General features: G+C 43.0%; 1 protein-coding gene across 1 annotated transcript in view; it reads right to left on the bottom strand.

The window, feature by feature from the left end:
* Positions 1-20759, bottom strand: part of LOC132112788 (parkin coregulated gene protein-like) — a 114367-nt gene that overhangs the window by 74372 nt on the left and 19236 nt on the right. Inside the window, exon 2 of the mRNA XM_059520450.1 lies at positions 12012-12146. Coding sequence (XP_059376433.1) covers positions 12012-12146 — 135 coding nt within the window. The remainder of the gene's footprint in view (positions 1-12011; positions 12147-20759) is intronic.

Here is a 20759-nt window from a genome sequence, read left to right as displayed (position 1 = left end):
ACAAGTCATCAACAACAAAAGAAAGCAGGCTACTAAAAGAATACATAAAATAATCATTAAGGTGCCAGAAGTGAAAAACAGAATCATAAATAGAATCATTAAATTCTTTACAGGCTTGTTCACACCAACACAAATGTTCAGCACAAAAACACTGTCAATTCAATGTCAAAAGGTTTTTTTTGCAGTTCAATGGAAAAGAAAGATTAGAACACATCTGTCTAAAACTAAAAAATCAGTTGCATTAACAGCATGCAAATGTTTGTGTGGGTCTAAACAGATTCATTAACAGCCACTAATTCATATTTAAAATGTTTATCGCACCAAATTTTCACACTGAATATTCATTTTGTGAAGAAACCTTACAGCTAGTTCACATTGCCCCAAAAATAATTTTTTAACTCAACCTGTTTATTCAGTGTTTGTTGGGTCTTGGGAAGCTTGAACAGTCCAGTGTAATTTTCCAAAAATGCTGATGCAATATGACGTCATTGCTAATCATTGTCATTGTGATGACATAACAGTTCCTGTCCACTCCATAGAACCAAATGAACAGAAGATACAGGCTTTTAATCTGCAACTTTGTAAATGTAATAAAGCATGAAAAAAATATGTGCTGTGTATTTAGCATTAAATAATAAAATGTGAGCATGCAGAAAGACTGGTTTGCTGGGGATCTGCCAGATCCTCATCTCTATCAGTGACCACAACATCAGATACCTCTCTTTTGATGGAGATACCTGCCCTGGGAAACACTTTGGAACACCATAAAATTGATGGACTCTTCTGATAGCAGCAGGACCATGTGCAAGAGATGCACAGACACAAAGAGAGAGAAAAAGAGTGAGAGAGAATGAGAGAGACCTCCTGCTTACTCTTATCAGTCTTGTGCACATTTTCTTAACACACCACATGTCAGAGCTTTAACTGCGGAGACAGCACGGGTGAGAACTGTGAGGACTTGTAGAAAAAAACTAAAAATATCAGTTCTCTACTTCACATCTCTGTGCATTCAAATGCTGTCCTTGACATTTAAACAGCAGTGTCTGTTCTTATACATCAACACACACATACACCTTCTCCCTGAATACACACACCTGAATGCTCACACATGTGCAAAAGTTTTAAACTCAATTTTTAAAGATGCAAACGCACACAGTATCACACAAAAGGGCCTTCTTCTAAAGGACCATGTTTACCATGAAGTGGAAATACAGGGAGTTATGGAGGAAAAGTAAAAGGGGGAACACTTTAAAACGGCTGCAGGAATGCACTGCTGCTCCCTGCTGCACAGAGAGGGGGATACACAGAAGAGGAGACGAGATGAGATGAGATAAAAAGAGACATAGATATAGATATTAAAAGATACTGATTTAAATGTAAGGAAATGTCATCATTGATCATCCCTGGTGTAAATAAGGGGTCAATGACAAAGAAAAGAAGAAAAAAAATTAAATTGAGTTTAAATCTTAATTTTTTCAAATTCTTTGACTCTATTGTCTTCAAAAGAAAGTTATGAATTTTTCAAGAAGCGTTTACATTTAATAATTCTAAATGCCATGTGGTAAAACCATCAAATAAAAAGTAACATTTTCCAACTCTGAAAGCATTTGCATGCACATCTTAATCAGTGTAAAAACATATTTTTCATGGTGTTTTTATACAAATATAATTAATTATTAATTCATGAATATCCTTATTTAAATATTACGATTTGAAGAATCGCACCACTTGACATTTTACATGCCAAACAAACCTAGCTTTTTGTCATAAAAAGGAAAAAATATGTGATATTTTAAGAAACCTTTTGACCTTGACCTCATTTTCATCTTTCTTTTTTCTTTATTATAACATCAGGACAATTGTACCACCCTGATATTTTATTTCAGGGTGTCATATGTCATATCATTGATCCAATGAAATATCTGCATTATTAAATCACCTGGACAAAAACAACAACAACCAAAAAGACTCTTTCACAGCTTTTGCTCCCTCTCTTTTGCGAGGATTGATCTGGTCACTGCATCTATTGCCCCAAAGGTTCCTCTGTGCTTTCACAGCTGTGCCCACATACTTCATTTAATAAACTAGCCTTTCATTCACGCATGCACTGCTTCCACTTACACCTAACATACACCTAATGAAACACTTCTAAATGGTCTCAACCCAAGCATGACCTCTAAGTGACCTAAGTGACCGCATATATTAGAGGGGTCGCTGAGGGCACGGTTTTACTCACGCATATGTGTATCATATTTACAGAGCGAAGGCGTGTAAATACTGTGTGTGAAAAGCAGAATCAAATCAACAGCGGCATGAGAAGGAAAATCAATAGGCATTACAGATGCATTAGATGTGACAGTTACAATTTCATACACCACTTCCCGTCAGCTCCCAGCAATTCCATAACAACACAAAGAAAAAGAGACATTATTTTTCCAAAAGAATAGGAAAATTCATTTTGAAATTAGCTTTTAATAATTCATGTCAAGGCTTTCAGAGTTTTTCCAACCAGGAAAAAATAGAAATACACATGAAGTAGAGAGAGGTAAGTTGTGCTTGTCAGGCACTGTACTGATTCCTCTGAATTAGTGCGCAGACTGTAAGTTAACACCGATAATACTACTGCCGACCTTCATGAAATAAACACTATGTCTAACCAGCAGGCACACACAAAGACTCATGACAGTCTGCTATCAGGTCAACCACAGCTATAAGCTGTATCACTAAACAACTGTAGTGCAGAGGGGACAATGAGCATCACTCTGATTGATCAGAGCTCTTTCTATTTTTAAAGCATAATACTCACTCACATACAAACACATACTTTGTGTTTTCTATTAAGATGGGAATTTTGTTCACATATACAGGTCAGTACTGTTCCGAGGTTTTAGGCCACTAGTATTTTCACCAACTAAAAAATAGTTTAAAACCATTTATTTCTATCTTTAGCTGTAGAGAAATATCAGTTTACATTTCCAAACATGCATTTTTTGATTACATGTAATAATACAGTGAGATTTTTGTTTTTACAAAGAGTCTGACATCAGCCAGTGTGCCACACAGAGATCTGATCTCACCATTACCATCACCATCATCTCCAAAATGCTTCAAGAAATCGTACTCGGTTACTAAACGTAACCTCGGTTCTCTCTAGAAGAGCGAACGAGTACTGCGTCTTAGCTAAGACGCTACGGGAAAAGTCTCTTTTCACGAAATACTGAAGCAAAAAATTATCCTTAATTTTGTATTTTTGTAAAGCGCATTTGCAGCAGTACACAGCCATAGGCGAGACGGCTCGTTCGCTCATTGGCTTGTTCTGCGGCAACTGCACAGCCTATCGAGCGCGGGCTGATGCAACATCAGACCAATAAGGGCGCTTCGCGCCCTTCTTGCCACTTCCCGCCGAAACGGGTGTGGCCCAACCTATAAAAGGAGCTCGAAAAGGCTGACTCACCTGATTTATTTCATCGCCGAAGCGAACCAGAGTGAATCGTACGCACGGCAGAGAACGCAGTACTCGTTCGCTCTTCTAGAGAGAACCGAGGTTACGTTTAGTAACCGAGTACGTTCTCTTACGAGAGCTCTCTCGTACTGCGTCTTAGCTAAGACGCTACGGGAACCCGATGTAAAACGCCGTGCGCGCAGGGATCACACACCGATAAACCTGAAGCAACGCCCAGGATTTACAGTGCACAGTCACCTGAGGGACTCACAGAGAGTCCGGGACAGAAAAAAGGGGGAAAAACCCTCCGTCCCATATCTAGCAGCATCCGTAGATGCGGCAATATGACATCACACAGCCGAGGCAAGGCCTGACCAATGTGGCAATGCGGGTCTTACGCAATACTGCCCATATAACAGTCGGCAGCGCCTAGCGCTCATGAATTCAGAATTCCCCTCAGGGCCCTGATTCTTCTATACCGACAGCAGCCTTGCTTGCAAGGCGGGAACCTCCAGGTTATAGAACCTGATAAATGTAGACGGCGAGGCCCAACCCGCCGCCATACATATATCCTGCAAGGAGATCCCAGTAGACCACGCCCACGACGAGGCGACGCCTCTTGTGGAGTGTGCTCTGACGCCCAACGGGCACTGAAGGCCCCTGGAAGCGTAAGCTAACGCTATGGCGTCAACTATCCATCTGGATAGAGTCTGTCTCGAAACAGCCATTCCTTTGGAACGTCCACCGAACGAGACAAATAGCTGCTCCGTCTGCCGAGAGGCAGCAGAGCGAGACACATAAGCTCTTAAAACCCTGACAGGGCAAAGAAGACTCGAGTCTCCATCCTCCCCTGACACCGGCAGGGCAGACAGGGCAATAACCTGAGCCCGAAACGGTGTGTTGAGGGATTTCGGCACATAACCGTGCCTAGGTTTGAGTATGACCCTTGAGTCATTGGGCCCAAACTCCAAGCACGACTGGCTCACCGAGAGCGCGTGCAAATCACCCACACGCTTCACAGAAGCGAGAGCCAACAAGAATACTGTCTTGAACGACAGATGCTGAAGGCTAACCGATTGGATAGGCTCAAAAGGGGGACCCTTCAAGGCCTCCAAAACCGCCGCGAGGTCCCACATAGGGACTGACGGATGTCTGGGAGGATTCAGCCTCCTAGCTCCTCTGAGGAACCGGATGACTAAATCGTTCCTTCCTATTGACTGACCGGACGCCGTTTCAGAAAACGCCGCGATGGCCGCCACATAAACTTTGAGCGTGGATGGGGCTCTGCCCTTATCCAACAGCTCCTGTAGGAAGGAGAGGACCTCCGTCACCTCACAACTAAGGGGTGAATAACCTCGAGCTGTGCACCAGCTGGAGAACACCGACCACTTCGAGGCATACAGACGTCGTGTCGACGGAGCTCTAGCCTGAGTGATGGTATTTAGCACTCCCCCTGCGAGATCAGCGGGTAACCGTTGAGTGCCCATACATGGAGGGACCACAACTCCGGTCGAGGGTGCCAAATCGAGCCCCTGGCCTGCGAGAGGAGATCTCTCCTCAACGGTACCGGCCATGGGGCGACATCTGCTAATTGCATCAAATCTGGGAACCATGGATGGTTCTTCCAAAGAGGTGCCACAAGCAGTATTGAACATCTCGTTTCTCTCACCCGTTCTATCACCTGCGGAAGGAGGGAGACGGGAGGGAACGCATAAAGCGGGCAGCACGGCCATTTCCGTGACAGCGCGCTTTCGTTCTTGGAAAAGAATGTGGGGCAGTGAGCGTTTCCGTGGGACGCAAAGAGGTCCACCTCCGCCATGCCAAATCTCTCCCACAACAGCCGAACTGTTTGCGGGTGTAGAGACCATTCTCCCGTAGGGACATTGCCTCTGGACAGCCTGTCTGGACCCAGATTCTGCAGTCCAGGCACATGCACCGCTCTCAGCGAGCGCACGTTGCGTTGAGCCCAAATCAGGAGGCGTTCCGTCAGCCTGTACAGGTTTCGGGACCCGAGACCGCCCTGGCGATTTATGTAGGACACCACGGACATGTTGTCCGAACGGACTACGACGTGGTGATCCTTGATATGGGGACAAAAGCGCGTCAGCGCATTCTCCACTGCCAGCATTTCCAGGCAGTTGATATGATGGAGCTTTTCCCGTTCTGACCATAGGCCAAAGGACGGTCTGCCTTCGAGCAGCGCTCCCCATCCCGAAGTGGAGGCGTCCGTCGACACCATTTTCACACTCGGGGAAGTCCCCAGGCTTACACCTGATCGGTACCAGCCGTTCGCTGTCCAAGGTGCTAGAGCCGCAACACAGCTCTGATCGACCTTGAAATGCAGCCGGCCAGACGCCCACGCTCTGCGCGGCACCCGAGCCTTCAGCCAGAACTGCAGGGGGCGCATGCGGAGCAGGCCCAGCCGCAGAACCGGAGATGCTGAGGCCATGAAACCCAGCATCTTTTGACAGTGTTTGAGCGACACAGTCGCGCCACAGCGGAAAGAACTCGCTGCACGCTGAATGCCCATCGCGCGCTGTGGTGACAGCCGCGCCGTCATGGAACACGAGTTCAGAACTATACCCAGAAACAGGATCGTCTGACTGGGGTTCAGCGAACTCTTCACCCAATTGACACTGAGGCCGAGCTTCTCGAGGTGATCGAGTAAAACGGCTCTGTGGTCCATGAGCTCCGCTCATGACCGGGCCAGAACCAGCCAGTCGTCCAAATAATTCAGCACTCGTGTGCCTCTGAGTCTAAGAGGAGCGAGCGCTGCATCCATGCACCTCGTAAGCGTACGAGGAGCTACGGACAAGCCGAATGGCAGGACTGCAAACTGGTATGCCTGGCCCTCGAAGGCGAATCTCAAATATCGCCTGTGGTTTGACGCTATCTGTATTTGAAAATACGCGTCCTTCAGATCTATTGACATGAACCAGTCCCCTCTGCGAATCTGCGCGAGGAGCTTCCTGGTCGTGAACATTTTGAAACTGTGTTTCATCAATGCCCGTTCAGCTGTCTTAGATCCAGTATGGGCCGGAGACCCCCGTCTCTCTTGGGCACCAGAAAGTATCTGCTGTACAGCCCCCCCTCGCTTTGAGACACAGGCTCTACAGCCCCTTTGCTCAACAGTTTTGATATTTCGGCCCGAAGTATGTGTGCTACTTCTGTTTTGACCGTAGTTTCGACGCGCGCTGAAAAGCACGGTGGGCGTCGAGAAAACTGTAGCGAGTAGCCTCTCTTTATAATGCCTAGCACCCAATCCGAAACCCCTGGAAGCACTGACCATGCATCTGCATGAATGGCTAAGGGCTGGATGCGAAACGCGCTCTGTTGACTGGGCAACGGCGGCGCTCGAGTGTGCTGCGCATCTGAGGCGGGGAGCGCGCTGATCACAGCGGGCAGATCACTCTTCCTCGACCCCGTTCCGGCGCTTAACCGACTGGAGGGAGGCTGAGCGGGTCCCGTGGGACTCGATATATCTGCGAGTAACCGTGGGCTGCATGTGTGCACTTTTACCACTTTCAACTCGCTGTCTGCCTGTGCAGAATGTACGTGCACGGGTCTCATTTTTACAGAAGCCCCGCGCCGTATGTGACATAGTGTATGTGGGCACTGGGAAGTGGGCACGTTTACTATGCGGCGCGCTCGACCGATCTGTGTCGATCTTATGTGCGCTAGCCCTGTGTGCAGGGCTGTGCTTACATGTGGAGATGGGCACTGGGTAGTGGGCATCGTCACTGCATTTATAGCACCATCGGCCGTGGCCGGACGAGCATGCATGGGTTTCGTTTTTACAGAAACCACATGACGTGTGTGACATAGTAATTGTGGGCACTGAGGGGTGGGCACGTTTACTATGCAGTGTGCGCGACCGACTTGAGTCGACATTATGGGCGCAGGCCCTGTGTGCAGGGCTATGCTTACATGTGGAGATGGGCACTGAGGAGTGGGCATCGTCACTACATTTATAGCACCATCGGCCGTGGCCGGACGAACGTGCACGGGTTTCGTTTTTACAGAAACCACATGACGCGTGTGACATAGTGATTGTGGGCACTGAGGAGTGGGCACATCTACTATGTAGTGCGCGTGATCGACTTGAGTCGCTTTTATAGGCGCGAGCCCTGTGTGAAGGGCTGTGCTTATATGCGGAGATGGGCACTGAGCAGTGGGCATCGTCACTACATTTATAGCACCATCGGCCGTGGTCGGGACACCAGAAATTACACCTTTTTCGGGAAATATCTGGGTAGCCGTGATAACGGTTTTCGTGTGCAGGCAAGCGGGCAACCGTACAGGCTTGCGCATTGCAAACAACGCTGAAACAGTCACAATCTCTGGAAACTGAAACAGCGGCGCGCTTCGGTGACAGCCCGGCCGCAGCGGAACTCGTACACCGGCGCTTCGATGAAGCAGCCATCGTGTGTAGTGCCGACGCAGCGTCATGCAGCATGCGTAGATGGCTTTCCCAGGATGGCTTCGGGGCTCCCGGCCTCACCGTAATCCTCTGCCGCGGTCCCCGCGGCGCGGGGCGACGGCCAGTAGAGCGAGAACGGGGGTCTCGAGCTGCGTTGCTGAAGCTGTTGTGATAACGGCTTTTGTGTGCAGGCAAGCGGGCAACTGTGCAGGCTTGCGCATTGCAGAAAACGCTGAGACAGTCACAATTCCTGGAACTGAAACAGCGGCGCGCTTGGGTGAGAGCTCGGCCACAGCGGAACTCGTACACCTGCGCTTCGATGAAGCAGCCATCGTTAGTAGTGCCGACGCAGCGTCACACAGGAGGCTTTAGATGGCAACACTGCTTTTGCCGCCGTCCAGCAGAGGGCGGACAAAGGTGCGTCGCTATCGCCTGTTCCACCGGCGGAAGTGAGTGGTAGTTCCTGTTTTTAGCATCATCAGTGTGGAGAATGCTAGTGAGACAGACGAACGAGTTCGTGCTGAATATGGAGCGTTCCAAGCCTTCGCCACCTCTTCGTGAAGCTCAGGAAGAAATGAGGCGGGCTTTGAGAAGTACGCTCATCCGAAAGGGAAATACCATCCAGCCGGGAACGAGAGGGGGGGGCGCTGGTGCAAACCACTCGCGGCCGAGACACATCGCGGCCAACACGAGCATTCGCCCCGGCTCCTTCTCGATGTCAGCTCGTCTGCTGGGCTTCTGAGCAGAAGGCGCGAGATCCTCGGAGCTCGCCCAGCCATCACTGCCCGAAGCCAGCAGAGAGCGCGTGTCCTCTTCCCCCGACGCGGCCCTGAGATCGACTTCCTCGGACGACGCGCCGGCAAACAGCGGGCGCTGCCCACCGGGAAGCGATGCAGGGGGGGGCCGGTGAAGCAGGGCGAACCGGCGAGCTCGGTTGAGCTGAAGACGGTTCCGGAATCCGCTGGAAGCGATGCTTTTACGGCGCCTCAGCGCAGCGGAGAATGCAGGCTCAGAGAAAAAGGCCAGGCGAGTCCTCAGAGTCACCATGGCAACAGCTCGCAGTGGGGGCATCCGCCGTCAGCGAGCGAGCGCTGCATGATCTTCACCCAGGCAGGAGACACAGATGACGTACCGGTCTCCCTCGCTGAGTGGGGCTCTGACGAGCCGCAGGAAGGCATCTTAAAAAAGACGCGAGCTCTTTTACGAGTGTGTGTCGCAGGGCGAACACACACACACACATAAAGAACAGCTTGTATATAACAGGATTGAAAGGATATAGGCGCCGGATAGCGCAGCAGGAACGGCAATGGAAGGCGGCGATGCCAGCAGCTTCAGAATGGCTCGTCCTGCTGATGTGCTTTCTCAGACGGCGCTTGCTTCCTCCGTGATCCAGCGATGCGTGAGCTTCGCTGAAGAGATGAAAAATCAGGTGAGTCAGCCTTTTCGAGCTCCTTTTATAGGTTGGGCCACACCCGTTTCGGCGGGAAGTGGCAAGAAGGGCGCGAAGCGCCCTTATTGGTCTGATGTTGCATCAGCCCGCGCTCGATAGGCTGTGCAGTTGCCGCAGAACAAGCCAATGAGCGAACGAGCCGTCTCGCCTATGGCTGTGTACTGCTGCAAATGCGCTTTACAAAAATACAAAATTAAGGATAATTTTTTGCTTCAGTATTTCGTGAAAAGAGACTTTTCCCGTAGCGTCTTAGCTAAGACGCAGTACGAGAGAGCTCTCGTAAGAGAACCAATCTACAAAGCTACCTGAAAACCTAAACAGTGTATCGAGGGCAGAAGCTGCTTCAAACGTAAAGGAAGGTCACACCAAATGTTGCTTTAACTTAGTTAATAGAAGTTAATTGATGAATAAAATGTATTTATGACCAGGGTTCTTATTCAGAATTTTTATTCTTATTCAGAATTCTTATTCTGTTTTTTGAAAAGAACTGGAACCATGAGCAATTTCTAAGTTTCGGTTCCGAAAACTGTTCTGGTGCAACATGTGACCAAGTGCACGTGAGCAGGCTTGCACCGGTGTTCTGATGATTCGCCGTTTCCCGTAAAGGATTTCACAAACCGAATAACAGAAACACCGCCCTGCCTCTTTGATTACTGAGCACATTGTTTCCAATGACGCGCACTCCACAGACTCTCGCAGTGCATAATGTCTTTAACTGCCGAACACATGTTTCCCACGTCTGTACGCGCACTCGCGCCTTTGGTAACTGCACGTTGGTTTGTCTGACTGTGCATGTACCAGCAGCGCACAGCACCTGCCGCCACTAAATTACATTATATTTGTCCCGTATTGTTATTAATATACATACTGACTTCAACTTGGACCACTAAATAAATAGACTGCTATTGTTATGTAAGTATGAGGGCTAGATTATTTAGTGTACAGGTCATTTCAAGAGTGATAAACAAAGTGATAGGAAATATTTATTTTCATGCATTTTAAATGTGGAAACCACTCATTGCACCTGACTGCATTGTTATTTGTAAAATAGGGGCTTTATGGAGAGTGTATATACATGGTTATAAGTATAACAGTTTATAGTCCATTCATTTAGGGAAATGAACAAGTGTCTTAGCCCTCAAGGGACTATTTGGTCAACCAGCTTATTCCTGCTTGAAAACCAAAATGTTATTGTTAGTGTAAAAAACATCAACATTGAAGCACATGCTGATTGATGGACTAGCATTACTCAACATTACTTACTACCTTCCAGCAACACTACATTCAATAAAGGTAAAATTGTAAAAAAAAAAAAAGAATAATAGTTCATTTAAATGCGAATCGGAAATGTGAAAATGTGTATACTGTAATATACATTGAATTTTGTCATTGCCAACCTTTAAATTAAGTTGACAGTAAGTAACGAACAGTATTTAGCATTGAGTAGTTGAGTATTGTGCATTTTTCCTTACCACTATTTTTTAATAGTTGTTTAATGACTGGATGATGATGAGATCAGAACTCTGTGTGGAGCTTTGGCTGTTGTCAGACTCCTTTTGCAAAAAAAATCTCACTGGATTATTGGATTATACTGGATTATTAATGGCAAAATGAATGTTTGGAAATTTAAACTGATATTTGCTACTGACACACTATGCAAAAGATAGAAATAACTGACTTTAAATTATTTTTTAGATGGTGAAAATACTGGAGGCCTAAGACTTTTGCACCATCGTACTATACATATATATATATATATATATATATATATATATATATATATAAAAATTCTGTGCTTACATTTTCATTAATAGGTCAATGATGTGTTTTTTTTTTATGCATCTATTAACTTATTTTGACACTTACAGTATATATGTATTGGAAAAAGTTGCTTTGTCACAATATGTTTATGGGAAATATTATATTCAAGCCACATTCAGTTGAATCATATAGCTTACTGCCAAGAACAGTCTACTTCAGGAAATTAGTATATACAGTACACTGTAAATGACAAGTAAAGAAATCAATCACAGTTTGTTTTGTATGTGAATAGCTATATCTACAAAGCCCCTTTCACACTGCATGTCGGACCCGGCATATTGCCGGAACATTGCCAGGTCGCCATCTGTGTGAAAGCAAACACGTCCCGGGATTGATTCCTGCATTGAACCCGGGTCGGGGACCTAGTAACATTGCCGGATTCAATCCCGGGAAGAGCGCTGTGTGAACAAAAGCCAGATCTAATGCCATGTCGAAGTGATGACGCACGTTATCGCGCGACTCTTTTACCGGCTGTTTTGAAGGAAGATCAACGTTCGCGACAAAAAAATATGTGCAAACTGTAATGAAGCAGAGATCAGTTAGTTCCTCACTTTCCGCGCTGACGCCGAGATCGTTTGCTTGCTTCAGTGAAAGTATAACGTGCCTAACGTTTTCGACTCATACATTACACGTCACGCCCTGATGTCACGTGTCATTATGGGATCTTTACGGGTTGTGTGTGAAAGCACGCACATATCCCGGGTAATCACTGGCAGTGTGAAAGTTCAAAATCTAGCGACCCGGGAACAATTGCTGGAACAATTTACCCGTGTATTTGCTGGAATGGCAGTGTGAAAGGGGCTCAAGTGATGTGTAAGGAAAGCTGCAAATATATTGCACTACAAAGACAGCAGAGCAAAAGTTAGCTTTTAAAATACCTTCCATGCAATGCGGTTGCCTTTAGAGTCATGTTCCAGTGCGATGGGAAAGTCTCCACGCTCGTAGAACTTACGGAAGGCTGTGGGTTTAGCTGGCCTCTCTCTGAAAGCCCCTGCAGCTGGAGGCCCCACCACCTACAGAACACAAAGAGAGAAAGCCTGTTAGATGTTGTGTCATCAGAGTGAATGGCAGTCTGAAAACCATCACAGAAAATGAAATGCTTTTGATCCTCTTTCATTCCAATGTAAATCTGCCAAGCTACAAACCATCAATTATTCACAATGTCTGCCTCATATAATTCAAATCTAGCAGTTCACACAAAGTACATATTAGCAGTATAAATAAACTGGTGCATTCACCACAACATACAAGATCGTGACAAGCTAAAGAAAATGAAATGAGTGTTGTTTATTCGGGAACACATCTGAACGCGTGAAGGCCCCAGCAGGGAGAATGTGGCAGCCCGGGGCTTTGCTCTAGGCTTTGGCATTAAACTCTGACTTTATCTGAATAAAATCATGCAGAGAGTCACCCAGTGATGCTGTTTTGCTTAATTGCTAGGGTTGTTCAAATTTAAATTAATGCATAAAGCTAATAGTTAACAAACAACTATGCTAATGTGTTTATACGAGAAGCATGATTTTGGGCACATTAATACATATCATAAAATGCTTTACATATCTTCTCTGTGGTCACAACAAAGTTTATTTGCAGGAATGAATCAATGTCTGTATGAAAAATAGACGTTGGCCCTACTATCCTGAATTTGTGGTTGACAGTCTTGTTATAAACATGAATTATGGACACTAGCTGTTTAACTCATTGGTGTAAGTTGATTTTGAGCTCACTGAATCAGTGAGTTGAACTTGAAAATTAATCAGTCAAGTCCAATACATGAACAGTTATAACCAAAAGCAAAAATAAAAGACACTTTCAAACCAAGCAGCCTTCTGTCAGTCAACATGGCAAATCTGTTGCACATAGGAGATATATGCATAGGAGAAAAAAATTCTCACATAAAATTTGAGAAAGCATGGATTCCTACTGAAATGACTACATTACTACACAGTAAGTAGACTAATGACTACCAAGAATGTGTTTTTGCATTCCGCTGCACTGATTACCCATTGTTTTTTCTACTGTAAAAACTGTGACTGTTGCATTCAGGTCTTTTGCAGCATCTCATGCATAATACAACATTCTAAAAATGTGGCGCTCAAGTTCAACTTTCAAAATATCTTTGTTGTTAATTTTTTGTTCAACTACCCTGTGTCTCACAATTTTAACATCAAAACACATTTTGTGTGAATAGCTCTTTAAGCTGCTCTGATCAAACTGAAACCAAAACTGATCAAGCAAAAATATCAGATTGAAAAGATCTCAAAAGAATTATTCATTGACTTCTCTCAGAAACTTTCATAAACATTCCAAGAACAATTAGGGAAGTTGTCACCATTTTTCAACAAATAACGACTTTGATCTGTTTCTCTCACAAAACTTTTGTATAACTTCAGAAGATGAATAATGATTGGAATAATGACTATTCATTTTTGGGCTGAATTTTCTGAACATTTATATTCATATTCAATAGCCTCAAAGACGCCTATGATAAGATTTCAATCATTTATTTAGATGGCAGCAGAATCTTAACAGATAACATTCAGCCTGTGATGGACGGGCAGGAAGTAAATGTTCTCCAGACAGTGATGGTCAAGTGAGCACTTCCTGTGAGTGAAAGGAGATGATGACAGCAGAGTCCATTCTATCTGCTGTTAAACCAAGAACACACACACTCATCAGGGGAATGAGTTGTGAGTCCTCAGCCATCTCTTTCTATGAAAGCTGTGTTTCAATCACTGGAAACCGCTCTACCTCAGAGAGCGAGCAGCTCATTAATCCTCAGGCTGACTTCACATTGGAGATGGTGTAATTCCATGAAGGTGATCAATCACCTGCCCAAGCTGAGGCCACATCTCTCTCGCTCTCTTTGGGCTCCTAAACTGCTTCTGAGAGCCTCTGATGGATGCTCGGTGAGGGGCTGCAGCTCTCCGCTTGGGCAGGTGAAACCCACATTAACATTCGCACTGCCCTCTCTTGCCTCCTATTCTCACAGGACACACTCCCCTGACAATATCATTCAATTTTTTATAATGTGTGTGTGTGTGGCTGGTGACTCACCAGGTTTAGAAGAAAAAACAGAGGCTGCTCTGATAAGGTCAGACTTCACACAACCGCTGCAGGCAACTAAATTACCTCTCTTTATTCATGAAGCATTCACCTCCACACTCCACACATATACTCACCAATCCACCCACTAACACACATACACACACAACCTAAAGGGAGGGTCCCTTAGAAAAATCACCCAAGCACAAAAATATCAGAGTACGTGATGGCTCATCTGTTTATCTATTTATCTGAAACGAGTGGTACAATTCACTGCAGAAGAAAATGGGGAAATATGGGCATACAGTAAGTTGTTTGAAATGGTATAAATGTGCACAAAACCATATAGGCTTTTCCCTCATTTTGCAACTTTATCTCCAACATAATTTTCCAAATTATACGACACAGATGGACATTACACAATGTTTACACTGAAAGTGTGAGAATTTTAATGAGAACAACAGCCTTCTGTGATGGTGATAAAACTCTGAAATAACACTAATGTCTGGTTTATTCAAAGAGGACATCTGAATTCACCTTTCTTCAACTTTTTTTATTAGTGACATGCTAAACATACACTTCTGTTCAAAAATGTAGGGTCTGTAAGAGTTTTTTTTTTTTTAAAGAAATTTGTACTTTTATTCAGCAATGTGATGCGTTCTAATAAAAGTTTTTTTTTACTTTCTATTTATAAAAAAAAAACTTTTAAAAAAAATGAAAAAAATGTGTAAGTTTCTACAAAAATATTAAGCAGCACAACTATATTCAACATTGTTAATAATACGCATATCAGTTTGATTTCTGAAGGATTGTGAGACACTGAAGATTGGAGTAATGACTGCTGAAAATTCAGCTTTCCTATCACAGAACTAAAGTACACTTGGTATTAGTATTTCACAATATTAGTATAATTTATATATATATATATATATATATATATTTTTTTTTTTTTTTTTTTTTTTTTTATCAAATAAATGCAGTGTTGGTGAGCTTAGACTTCTTTCAAAAACATGAAATCATACCCAGCCCACATTTTTTAAGGCTAGTGTAGTTTTAACATAAGATATAAGCTAATATATTTACATTTGCTGTTTGTTAAACAAATGCAGCAAACTAGGTGTGTTATAATTGCCTTTAGCCTATTAGTTATCAAATTTGTGTAAGCAAAATCTGACATTTTTATATTCTTCTCTCCTCGTCTTTCCTTTTTGGGGGGAGAATAGGAAATAAGCAAATGAGAGAAATTGATTTTTTTTTTTTTCGCCATCAGGGGAACTTGAGCCTAAAGTCGTGCTTAGAGCTTGATTTAACACTCCTCCCCGACAGTAGCCTGCTGAATGCTAGTGAGTGTGTTGCCCCTGTGAGGAGACAGAGCTCAACTGAGTCACTCCTGATTCTGATGAAAAATGACAGCACATGGGCAAAGACGCCAACGCTCACTGTGGAGAACAAAAGGGAATTAGGGATGAAAAAAACATCATGTGTTCAATTATGAAGAAGAGTCAAAGATAAAAAGCTTGAAAATGGCCACACAATGCTGATTTTCTTCAGACTGCTACTAACTCTTGTACAAAACCTAAACAAATTAATTTTGACTGCAGCAGGGCAGCACATTGTACAACAAAGCAACCAGCTTTCAGTCTTAATATAGCTGATCATACAGTACATAAAGATCACAAACATTTCCACAGCTCTACAAAACACAAATGCAAGAAAGCAAAGTCGTAGTAAAAATATCCTCTTTCAACAACCCTCATCTGCATTTTTTTAGCTTTCCTAGTAAAACTGTCCTCCATAATCTTAAAATCCTATAAGCATCACCTTCACTCAGTGTTGCCACAAACATTCACAGAAAATGAAGATGTTGTTTTAATAGTCTTAATCTAAACCTGGATGAGCCATGTGCTGAAGGAAAAGCGCTAAAACATTTTAATAATACATCTGTCGTTCCAATTTGTACCAGACTGAGTCTTTAAGGTCCATAAGTTTACCACACGGTACACTGGCATGAGAAATTAACAAAGGCTCAAGGCAGAAATGCCACTTTAAGTGATAATATTGTCCCAGATATTTCAAATGTGGGAGTAAAATGAGCAAAGAAAATATATATATATGCTATTCTAGGTCTCTTCTATTCTATCTTGTTATATTATGCCTCTGAACACACCATAGTGATCTTTAGCAGGTGATATAACTAAATGCCAGTCAATATGAATAAAGCAGGTGATATAACTAAATGCACATTCATTCTTCTTCTGTTGTGTCGCTTTGTACATGAATGTAGTAGTGAACACTCTAAATGAATTAGAGGACATTATTATGTTTCACACACTAGAAGCAGTGTTGGTGTTTGGATAAATAAAGTTTGTAGCTCTTTGTGTTACACACACACACACACATCTTTTTGCTGAGCCAGCTCAATGAATCAAGCACATTGATCTTGCCACACTTTAAATTTACTGACATAATCAGTAATCAGACCTGCATCTATTCAGGACTGTGCAGACCAATTTAACAGCACTCTAAAGAATAACACCTGTGATTGTGAACCATCAGACACATTCTATCAGCACATTCACTGCAATCTACAAAGGCATCTGGACACCTTTAAGAGGATGTGTGTAAGCTTAGAGATTTTTTGACTGTTGGTCAGCAGTTCTGTTCAGATTGTTGGTTTTTTATTGGAACGCCATGAGATTATCAAACCAGAGCTGCATTCATCATCACAATAAGCTCATAATGTTTGTCACCTTCAGCAGAGATGACAAGATACTGCATCTTTTGGCTGACAAGCACTGAAGGCAACATCCCACTGCTGATTTCAAGCTTAACAGCCACCACAAGTTTCATCAGGTGACAAAAAAGATCACATTTGATTATGCATGTATGAATTTATGTGCGACATTCACACAAAAAATAAAACAGCTGGCACACTTTTCACAAACATATACACACACCTGGAACCTCTTGCTGAGATCCAGGGCATATCTAAAGCAGCTGAGAGGGATTTCATCTACATTCTCTGTACACAATTAAAAATAATAAACAAAAATGACTTGTCATTAAAACTGAGTTCAATGCACTTTTGTGAATCAGAAATTTATGTTACAGTAGTTTTAGCTTTTAGTCAGGTTTTATTTTAAATTTGTCACCACAATCTGGTCATCTACTGTATAATTACAGGAAAGGATGATTATATTCCTTAGACAACTGTTTCACGTCATTAAAAAATGAGCTAGAGCTATTCTATTAATTTTTTCATTTAGCTATCTAAATGCTCTATTGTTGATTCCATTGAACTGCTGATCTGTGGTTTTTGCTTGAGTAATCAGAACAATTAATTGCCAAGGACCAACATCTCAGAAAGCCTAATCATCAAATCTACTGTATCTGCAATTGTTTTAGAGCTAGCCTTAGTAATTAAAACATCAGGGGCGTTTTCTCAGAAGACAATGGAAGCAGAGCAAAAAGAAGAAAAAAAAAACACTGAATGACAAAATAATTGATTGTAGCAAAAAAGAGAGAGAGAGAGAGAAATAGAGAACAAATGCAATTTAAATTAAAGCTGCAAGCAGCGATGAAAGGGCCCTCCCACTCGGGCTCACCACCACCCGGTGCCCATAGGAGGAACAGTGAACGTTGGGCCATATGCTTATAAAACAGTAAATATTTGTGCCACATTTCCTGCTGCCAACAGGTGGCGCTATGATTATAACTGAATATCGACATGTAAATGTCTTCAGGCCAGGACTCTTACCAAACATGCAAAGTTTCGGGCAGATCAGACAAGTCATGTTTAAGTTAGTATAAAATAAGTAATTTCCTGTTGCCAGCAGGAGGCGCTATACTTATAATTGAATATTGCCCTTTAGTTGTGTTCAGGCTATTACTCTTATAAAACATGTGATGTTTGGGTCAGATTGGGAATTGTATGCATGAGTTACAACAACTTCCTGTTTTATAGTATTAATATCATCATTTTGCACATACTAAGTGTTGCTAGAATGTTTGAAAATATTTCTAGCATGATTAGCACACAATGGCATATTTTTCTGTGTTGCAAAAAAAATTACACTTCCTGTTGCCAGCAGGTGGCGCTATGACTATAACCAAATATGGGCATGTTGATTTATTTAGGACAGGACCCTTGTCAAACGTGTGAAGTTTGGGGCAGATTGGACATTGCTTGCCTGAGTTACAGCATCTTCCTTTTTCACTGGATTAGTAGCATGCTTTAGCACTTAGCTAAGTGTTGCTAGCATGTATTAGTATGTATCTAGTATGTTGCCAGCCTATTTAACACTTGTTGATGCTTATTAATATGTTCCTAGGAGTCTGTAACAGTGTTAACCATGTCACTTCCTGTTATCAGCAGGTGGCGCTATGACTATAACTGAATTTGGTCATGGGGGTTTATTCAGAACAGAACACCTATCACATGTGTGAAGTTTGGGGTAGATCGGACATTGCTTGCCTGAGTTACAGCAACTTCCTTTTTCACTACATTAGTAGCATGCTTTAGCACTTAGCTAAGTGTTGCTAGCATGTATTAGTATGTATCTAGTATGTTGCCAGCCTATTTAACACTTGTTGATGCTTATTAATATGTTCCTAGGAGTCTGTAACAGTGTTAACCATGTCACTTCCTGTTACCAGCAGGTGGCGCTATGACTATAACTGAATTTGGTCATGGGTGTTTATTCAGGACAGAACACCTATCACACGTGTGAAGTTTGGGGAAGATCGGACATTGCTTGCCTGAGTTACAGCAACTTCCTTTTTCACTGCCTTAGTAGAATGCTTTAACACTTAGCTAAGTGTTGCTAGCATGTTTTATTATGTTTCTAGCATGTTGTCAGCCTATTTAACACTTTTTGACACTTTTTAATTTGTTCCTAGGAGTCCATAACAGTGTTAACCTTGTCACTTCCTGTTACCAGCTGGTGGCGCTATGACTATAACTGAATTTGGTCATGGGTGTTTGTTCAGAACAGAACACCTATCACACGTGTGAAGTTTGGGGAAGATCGGACATTGCTTGTCTGAGTTACAGCAACTTCCTTTTTCACTACATTAGTAGCACGCTTTAGCACTTAGCTAAGTGTTGTTAGCATGTATTAGTATCAGAGGTGGGACCAAGTCACACATGTGCAAGTCTCAAGTAAGTCTCAAGTCTTAACCTTCAAGTCTCAAGTAAGTCCCAAGTATTTTTTTCTTGGGCAAGTCAAGTCAAGTCAAGTCACAAGTTATGTCAAGTCAAGTCAAGTCAAGTCCTGTAGTAAGTCAAGTCAAGTCCAAGTCAAGTCACCTTATTATTGTAATTTTACCTGCAGAATCTGATCTTAATAAAGTTAAAAGACAAGATATATATTAACAGTAAATTAAAATAATTTGGATTTGCATTGTAAATACTCATGTTCAGTAAAATACATCATGGAATCAAACAAAATTGTAACTTCATAAAATTATTTATTTTTCACTTCTGCCAACAGAAATGTTTTACATTTTCAACATTGAGTCCATAAAACAAATAACAGATAAACATCCAACAGACTCCTCTCTGAACACCCCCCCCCCTCCCCTCTCTCTCTCTCTCTCTCTCTCTCTCTCTCTCTCTCAAACGACGTGACGTGACATGACATGACATTCGGCCAGGTATGGTGACCCATACTCAGAATTCGTGCTCTGCATTTAACCCATCTGAAGTGCACACACACAGAGCAGTGAACACACACACACACTGTGAACACACACCCGAAGCAGTGGGCAGCCATATGCTTTGGCGCCCAGGGAGCAGTTGGGGGTTCGATGCCTTGCTCGAGGGCACCTAAGTCATGGTATTGAAGGTGGAGAGAGAACTGTACATGCACTCCCCCCACCCACAATTCCTGCCGGCCCGAGACTCGAACTCACAACCCTTCGATTGCAAGTCCGACTCTAACCATTAGGCCACAACTTCCCCTCAAACACAGTTTACATACAACATTAAACTTTCTTACATTTCTCCTCTCTCTCTCTCTCTCTCTCTCTCTCTCTCTCTCTCTCTCAAGTTCAAGTTCAAGTTGCTTTATTGGCATGACATTTGAGTTACAGTATTGCCAAATTTAGCATTTAGATACAGAATAAAATATGATTACAATAAAATACAATAAAAATAGCAGCAGCAGATAATATTTCTAATATTAATAATAGTAATTATATAGAATTAAGAATATAAAATAAAACAGTTGAATACAATAAATTATCCCTTTCGTATGGTGTGTATGGTGTATAAATATTTAGCAGCTATTGTGACTGCCGTCTCATTCTCTCCAAGTATATAGAGTAGTTTCTCTGAGTCATTTAGAGACAAGAATGAAGGATTCAAAGCTTCAAACTGTGGGAAGAATGTTTCTCTTGTAGCGCTGTATTTGGGACAGACAAGAAGGAAGTGTTTCTCATCCTCTGTTTGATTCAGCTCACAGTTTTTGCACAGTCTCTCTTCTCTCGGTAGCCAGGATCTTTTATGTCTACCAATCTCTATTTCCAAATCATGATCACTGAGTCGATATTTTGAAAGGATTTGTCTTTCTTTTAATTGC

Source organism: Carassius carassius, chromosome 32, assembly GCF_963082965.1.
Source record: "Carassius carassius chromosome 32, fCarCar2.1, whole genome shotgun sequence".
Taxonomy (NCBI): Eukaryota; Metazoa; Chordata; class Actinopteri; order Cypriniformes; family Cyprinidae; genus Carassius; species Carassius carassius.
The sequence above is the reverse complement of the archived record's forward strand: the minus strand, read 5'-3'. Positions and strand labels throughout refer to the sequence as shown.